This window comes from Mandrillus leucophaeus, unplaced genomic scaffold (genome assembly GCF_000951045.1).
Source record: "Mandrillus leucophaeus isolate KB7577 unplaced genomic scaffold, Mleu.le_1.0 Scaffold235, whole genome shotgun sequence".
NCBI classification, from domain to species: domain Eukaryota; kingdom Metazoa; phylum Chordata; class Mammalia; order Primates; family Cercopithecidae; genus Mandrillus; species Mandrillus leucophaeus.
The window spans coordinates 3,467,502-3,476,006 of record NW_012102421.1 but is presented as its reverse complement, the minus strand read 5'-3'; the positions used below and the strand labels follow the sequence as shown (position 1 = coordinate 3,476,006).

General features: G+C 33.8%; 1 protein-coding gene across 1 annotated transcript in view; it reads right to left on the bottom strand.

Moving 5' to 3' along the window:
* The window catches only part of COL24A1 (collagen, type XXIV, alpha 1), a 438,816-nt gene that overhangs the window by 281,724 nt on the left and 148,587 nt on the right, over positions 1–8,505 (bottom strand). The window contains exons 18-22 of the mRNA XM_011982146.1: positions 6,040–6,093; positions 5,915–5,959; positions 5,618–5,671; positions 5,316–5,369; positions 223–276 (exon numbers count right to left, since the gene is read on the bottom strand). Of these exons, the coding sequence (XP_011837536.1) occupies positions 223–276; positions 5,316–5,369; positions 5,618–5,671; positions 5,915–5,959; positions 6,040–6,093 (261 nt within the window). The remainder of the gene's footprint in view (positions 1–222; positions 277–5,315; positions 5,370–5,617; positions 5,672–5,914; positions 5,960–6,039; positions 6,094–8,505) is intronic.

Below are 8,505 nucleotides of genomic sequence, written 5' to 3'. Positions count from 1 at the left end.
CTAATCAGTGTGAAAATGTGGCTAATGCGTTTTTCTGTTTCCCTAGGATCCCTGTTGCATACCTCGTGACACAACAGAAAAAATTTAGTCCAAACTATTTACAGAGATACAAACTTTAAAGAGGATCTTTCTTAAGCTTCCTATGTTTAAACATGTTTTACCAAACAAGTTTAATTTCCACCATTTTGTTTTAAATTTATTATCTTTCCACCAATATTTTACCTCTGGTCCTGGAGGGCCAGATGGTCCTTGGAGTCCTGGGTCACCTGTTTGGCCCTAAAATGGGGGGGGAGGATCAAAGTATAAACATTAACTTAATAAATACAATTAAAAGAAGAAACAGCCATATGGTAAAGAAATAGCAGTCATTATATTATTATGTCAAATAAGGTTGTAATGACTTTTTAGAAAAATTTGTAACCATCATTACCGTAAAAGTTTTTAAATAAGATGTTTATGGGTTGAATATACATTCACTCAAGTGTTAGTGATATAAACAAATTAATGAGTCAAGTGCTCAAATCAAGAAAAAAAATTGTATGTTTATGCATGTGTCACAGAGATAAGACAATAAAGCAGGACTCAACAAGATAGGGAATTCTAGATGAGAAACCGCTTTTATAAATAACCACAGTCCCAGGGCTGTCTCTGAAAATTCCTCTCTCCTTTGATACTGTAAGTGGCCTGAATTAGTAATTAAGACTCACCTGGATTGAAATCCTTGTTACTTAATCTCTCTAAGCCTCAGTTTTCTCATCAATAAAATAGAAATAATAATTATAGTAGTAACATTCTCAAAGAGTCATTGGAAGTTAAATTAGATAATATATGTAAAGTGCTAAGCAGAATGTCTGACATATGAAATACTCATTAAATATCAACCAATTTTACAATCATTATTCCTTCTCTTCACACCCTTGCTGCTTTCCTGGCTCATACACAGAATTCCTAGATCGTTTTCATCCTTTAATTGAAGTTTTGAGGATTCAGTTTTCGTATCTCTGAAGCTAGTTTCTGAGATTCATGATAAAGATGTGAAATCAGGGTTAAAGGAGAAAGTGACAGGAGAGAGAAGTAGGCATAAATCCTGAAACCAGAGAAGGCTAGCAATGCTCTCAAGAGATGAAAGTTTGGAAAGGGAGGACAGTAGTCTGATATATCTATTTTCATAAGAAAAACTATTGCATTCATTATTTCTTTCATATTAAGTTTCAAATTTAATTTAAATAAGCCTCAGATCACCTAAACTTGCAAGTTACTATATGGGATTGCCCATTTTCCAAAACCTAAAGCACAGTTTCCAATATGCACTTAATTCATTCTCAGTGCTGAGGTATCTGGACATAAAACAGGACACCATACAACTACTGCAATCAAACCTAGAGGAAGGCAGTGAAATACTATGAAAAGGCTCATTTAAGTTTCCCTTTCCAAATAAACAAAAACAAAATCTGTGATCTGTCAGAATCAGTATACTGAAGTTCTCAAAATGACAAGCATCTCTCTTTAAAGAGATAGAGATGGGGCGAGGGGCTCTCATTGGAGCCCTCTAGTGGCAAAATCCAATCACAAAGCTAAATTTCTAAGCAGTGAGGATAAAATAGCAATACCCTAGGGCTTTGTTTTCAGAAAAGCTAATTGACAATCAGATATTTAAAAACAGAAATTGTGTCATGATTTTATTTGTTCTTCAGAATAATTCTTTGTTTTGAAAAACTTCGATTGCAAATTTCCTATGAATGTCAATTTTCCTTTATAAAAGCTGACATTTTAAGTAACTTAGAAGTTACTTAAAGTTACTTATCTATAGATAACTGACTAATATTAAATAAACATCTACAAATGACAAAAACTTCTAGCTAAAAAATGGATAGAGCATAACAATTGTGTTTGTTTTCTTGGTCTAAAGGAAAGTGTATTTACTGACAACCTCAGAGTGGTAGTTTTCTCTATTTTTTTAAAATACTTATAGAGCAAAAGCTTTCCTATTCAAGAACTGTACCAACTTTCCAAATCAGGACATTCTTTCTTATATCTTGAAAATATTTTTCATGTTACAACTTAGATCTACTTGGAAACAATATTAGTTAGTAACACCAACCTCTTAGGTAACAGAAAATTAAAAGTAGGATCTATAAAATAGGGAAGACATCCTTATGATGTTGACATTCTTTCCATGACAGTAAACAAATATTAGGTAGGCATTAACTTATATAATTGAGTGTGGGAGTTTGTTGCTTAATATAATAACTGATTCTGCATAAGCAACTTTTCATCAAACAAGTGTCTCCTTCCACAAAAAGCAAAGTTTTCCTGGTCAAATATCTAAAGTTTTTCTATTAATAATATATAGAGCCAGGTGCAGTGGCTCACACCTATAATCCCACACTCTGGGAGACTGAGGTGAGAGGATCGCTTGAGGCCAGGAGTTTAAGACTAGCCTGGGCAACAAAACAAGACCCAGTTTCTACAATTTTTTTTTTTTTTTAAATTAGCTGGGCATAGTGGTGAGCACCTGCAGTCCTTGCTACTTGAGAGGCTGAGGTGAAAGGACCACTTGAGCCCAAGAGTTGGAGACTGCAGTGAGCTGTGATGGCACCATTACACTCTATCCTGAGCAACAGAGGGAGACCCTGTCTCCGAAAACATTTTTTTAAATTAAAACAAAAAGATACAAACAAGTAATAGATACAACAAGAGAGACTAAAGACAAGGCTATCTCACTAATTTTAATTCATGAATGCCTATCTTACCTTCGGCCCAAAGTGTTTTCAAAAGTTTGGTAAGACAAATAAAAAATCAATTATCTCCCTATCAAAGTAATTCCTGCTGACATTAATTTTCTTTATTAGAACAGTACACAAAGGTGTAAAACGAGTAAGTAAAAGACTCACTCTCATTGTCTCTTGCTCCCTGCCCTAAAAGAACATCATTAGCATTTATTGTGACTTCTTTCAGGAAAAAAATACTAAGGGCTTTAAGATAATGTGTTAAAGGTGAAATAGGCTCTCTGTCTTTTCTTTAGCTTACACTAGAGGAATATTAATAAGTACTATTTCTAAAAGAGAAGAACATCATAATCACAGGACTATACGGAACCTTACATATGATATGGCCTAACTTTCTTTTTTTCTTTTTTTTTCTTGAGACGGAATCTCACTCTGTCACTCAGGCTGGAGTGCAGTGGCACAATCTTGACTCACTGCAACCTCTGCCTCCCGGGTTCAAGCTATTCTCCTGCTTCAGCCTCCTGAGGAGCTGGGACTCCAGGTGTGTGCCACTACGCCTGGCTAATTTTTGTATTTTTAGTAGAGATGGGGTTTCACCATGTTGGTCAGGGTGGTCTCGAACTCCTGACCTCGTGATCTGCCTGCCTCAGCCTCCCAAAGTGCTGGGATTACAGGCATGAGCCACCATGCGTGGCCCTAACTTTAATTTTAAACATGAGAAACTGGTACCATGGTAGTTAAATACCCAAGGTTAAATACCCTAGCTAGTAGGTTAAGTGCCAGAGCTAGGACCAGAATCCAGGTCTTTGTCTCTCTAGTCAATGATTTTTTTACTCCCATAAATGTGTTATAAATGGAAATTTAATCAAAGAGTAAGGAACACTAAAATGGTTTGCCTTGTGTAAGCAAGATACTTAACTCTAGTTTTCTCAAAAAATTAATTGTAAGGTACAAAAGAATAATACTTATATTATTTATTAGTTAATAGTGCCCTTAGAGCATGTATTGTATCATTTCATCCTATTTGGTCAAGGGATAGAAAACTGTCACATTATTAAAAAAAAAAAAAAGAAATATGTAAAAGAGATCTTATTTTGCCAATCACTGCACATCAGAGTGTCTTTATATGGTTTAAGAACCATGTTGAAAAACAGAAGTAGTTTGTTAGCTTCATGATCTATTCTCATGATTCAGTTTATGCACTCTAGAGCTTCTGAGATTCAACTCAAGGGTACAAGGGAGGGTACATGGCTTACTAGGTTAAGCCCTTATGGCAATAAACCCAGGGCAAAAAACTACTATAAGCAAAGGTCACCACTAACATTTCATCGAAAAGATGCCAAAAGTTGTTCTTTGGGTTAAATAATTCCGAAGAGATGTATATAAAATACTATCAGTGTTAGAAGTCACAAAGAACGGGGTAAAGTTCTGTAATTTAATACTGCTTCCTGAGATTAAAAAAAATAAACAATCCTTAGATGGAAGGGTAGAGCTAGAGGGAAGACAATAAACTGCTCAGGAACACAACACTCTTATTTTTAAATGTATGTTTTAATGTGACATTAATAAATTATAATCCTATATGTATTTTTATATGTATAATCATCTCTATCTTTTTTGTAGAATTGAATCCTATATCTAATTTTTTCTATCTGTAATCACCTTTACCTTCATGGAGCTGTAATCAATATTAAAATCCTAAAACCGTCTTAAAATATTAAACCCTAAAACAGTATGGCACAGTAGCTAAAAGCATAAACTCGGACATACCTGATTGCCTAGGTTTTTCTGAATGGTCACCTACTAAGTAACTGGTGGCTACCCAGGTGACCTTAGGCATTTTCTAACACTGTGTCTCAATTTTCTTAATATAAAAAATAGGAATATTAATAGTACCAACTTTGTAGGATTGTTGTGAAGATTAATTTAGATGTATAGTCCTTTGAATACTGCCTGGTATTGTGTAGATAGTCAGTAAATGTCAGCTACAATAATTATGATTTTTAATATTTAGAAATATATTTTGTCTCATGTTTTAATCATTTTATTTAAATAGCTGTAATAATTAAGTAATTTTGATTTACAATTTTTTGAGTTTTATGTTAACAGCAATATAACGTATCTTTTTCTTTCATCTAATTGATATCCAAGGGTTAGAAAAAAAAAAGGATTTAGAATATTTTGGTCCACAAGAGAGTGCAAACATGCTACCTTTTCTTCAGACTGTTTCCTTAATAAAATTGATATTTTGAAAAGTTAAAATATTATTTAAGATGCTTCATATTTTCTGGCTTCAAAGCCTATTGTTTTAATTTAAATATTGTCTATAATAGATTATTCAGTAGAATAATATGACCAAGATCTTTAGGACTCTCAGAAACTTGGCTTTGGCCTAGGGTTGGGAGTAGAGGGAAGTCCAAAAGTCTACGGAATGTGAACTGAATACTTGAGGGATTTGCTATATTCTGAAACTGAGGAGGCAAATGCTCAGTAGGCTTATACCCTACTTAGATCAACAGTGTCGAGACTCATGCCATCGCATGCACTCTGTCAATTACAAAGAGCAAAGCAAAAGTTCAAACCTACTGAAGGCCCTGGCTTTCCTCTCATCCCTTGTGGTCCTGGCAAACCAACAGCACCCTAAAAGAAGAGAATAACAGAGAGAAGAGAAAGTTATTATAGCACAAAAGGCAGATATACCACTATTTACAAACTGCTAACAAATTTCATAAAGTATGCTAAAATATTGAGAAAAAAGTTTCAAACAAGAACTTAAAACCATACTGATACCACATTCTAACACAAGACATGGATAAAATAATAAGCAGTTCTTTCTTTTGAATTTACACTTTTTCATATTTACATAAAATTAATGGTATAAACATTACCTTGTCTCCAGGATACCCTGGTTCTCCTAGCTCTCCTGCAGTGCCTTGTTCACCCTGGAAAGCACAATTTCATGCAAAGATACTTACGTATCACAAACATGGCAATATTATAAGAAAGCAAATATTCATTATAAAAGAATAATTTCTCTATTTTTCTTACTTCTGAGGAAAACTAATATAATTGATACCACAAATTAGACTCCATAAAAACAAAATATTTCATAAATTGTGTTGACTGAAAAGTAAAAGACAAATGTGATTAAAAAATTATTTTTATAATATTAATATTTAAATCACCTTATCACCTTTGATTCCAGGTAGTCCTTTATTCCCTGAAAGACCCTACGAAAAAAGGTGACATTTTGTGATATCATAGAGAGATTAAAGGGAAATAAATATCCATTATACAAATAGAACCATACCACTGGGCCAGGAATTCCAGCAGGTCCAATTGGTCCTACAGGGCCAACACTGCCCTGAAAAACAGTAAGAAAGAAGTGCACCATTAATCATTCATTAGGATTAGAAAGAAAATGTGGCAGAATTAATAAATTAATGAACCCAAAACAGTCATCTCACTAAGCTCCTACACGTGCCTTGTTCTTCAACAACTTATTTTCCTCTCTACATTTATAAATCATACCAATATTTCAAACTTTAGTGAAGTCCATCATTTTTCGGAAACCTTTTCATATTTGTCTAGTCCACAGAGATTCTTTCCTCCTTTGAGCTCCTATGATACTGTCCATGACATTCATCTTGCAATATTTCTCCAAGTAGATGAGACCTTTAAAAAATATTTCAGTGCCATGCTCCCAGGAAATAGTCAACAGATACTTCATTTGATTGTCTTAGAGTTTTATTTCACCCACTTATTCAGCCAATATTTATTGAGCAGTTACTATGTGCCAGACATCCTAATGATTTGATTTTATAATTTCCAGTTTGCAGAATGAGAAAATTTATCATAATTTCAGGGATAAACTCAGAGGCAAACAAAAGGCTGTATCCTTCTGGGCTTATCTCATGTATTCATCATTTAATATTTACTAAGCATAATATGTACAAGACACTGTTGAAGAATAAAAGAGAAAAAAGACATAATCTCTAACATCAATTTAATGCTCTAATTCCTCAGAAGCATTACCACTATTATCTCCCGCAAGCAAGAGACTTAGAAAAAACTCTTTCAATATGTCATCTTAGAAAACAAAGGGCAATAGCAACATAAGGGTATGAAAGAAAAAATTGCAAAACAAAATGGCACTTCTTGGTGGCTTGGGATCAGTTATAATTTCTGTGTCACTAAGGTCTCATTTTTCTTCTTTCACTCACTACCTTTCTTTGCCTGGTTTCCTTACTACTTTTTATAATGTAAATCCAAGTTAGTTCAAACTTCTCTTTTTAGTTTTGAAATATTAAGGAACTACTGAAGTTGCATTTGTGAAATGCCAAAAATGTTACCCCTTGTAGTTAGAATTCCAGTTTCTTAGGATAGCATCCTAGGCCCTCTCTATCAGACCTCCATCAATCTTTCCGGTCTCCTTTCCTTCCATTGTCCTCATTTCCATTCCCCTTTACTTCTCCCTCCCCGAAATCCTCCGTTCTAGCTGCAGTGGACATGCTCTCTCTTATCAAATGCTCAGGACCTTTGACAAGACAGTTACCAGTACTAGAATGCCATTCTACTTCACTACTTAGTACACAGCACTGTACTTTTTTTTTTCTGCCTTCCTAGTCTGTGCATTTTGTGACAGCAGAAAAACATGTCTCATTTGCTTTTTTAATTTCCCAGACCCAACATAATAACTGGCAGATAATGGTTCTGAAATAAAGTATAGAATGAACACTGAAGGGATTAATTTGAAATGGTGATTTCTAGAGCTCAATATCCCAACAAAACAGCATTTCTAATTGTCTACATTTATATAATACAAATTTCAGAATGGAGAATATGACATCATATGGAAGAGTCTTAAAGTCTGTGAAATATAACTATGATAAATTATTTCTAACATGTTTAATCCTGAAATATATAACACTGTTACAGGCAAAGGGTAATACTTTCCAACTTAACAGATATGCAATATTAATACATCATGCTTGTAATTTCAAATTATGTCAATAGGAAAACCTATGCTTATGATTACAGTGGATAGTTTATTCAAAGTTCATAGCTTTAAAACTTATGATAGGTTAGAAAAACACAAAAATATCTATGCTTGGAAATTGTGTAAAAGTAATCCAAGAAAGTATAGAAAGGACTATCTTAACGAACACACAAAAAAATCTTTCTTTGTGTCCTGTTGTTTTCATCATAGATAAAATAATATTCTTAACTTTTTTCAGTAAGTATATTACTGGCATCTTCAGATGAATGTACTTTGTATGTATAATATCTTATTTTACTTTTCAGTGACTCTATAAGAAAAATTACCTAATGATAAGTATTGGGAGATATGAAAATATATTATAATGAACTTAGAAAAATAAAGAACTATAAAGTAAAATTGAATACTATGGAATCGAAAATTCCAAGAAACAGCATGTCACAGATTGAGTGGAAATTCTCGTCCTGAGAAACCATAGCCTTCTGAAAGTAACTCAGTTCTCAGTTCTACAAAGGAAACCTGAAAGTCCTTCAGCATTCCCTACCTACCAACTCATCTTCCATAAGAATGTGGAACAGACAGAAGAAATACTTTCGTGCATGGGAGCTTTGCTGAGGGTGTTTGGGATATGGTATCAGAGACAGAGGCGCCTCCCACACAGCTCCTCTGAGAACTTCTGAATTAAAGTTAAAGAAATAGAGAGACCCAAAGGATAAGTTATTTATATTAAAAAGAGCAGTCACTGGCCAATTAATAAGAGTTCATATGAGTATACTG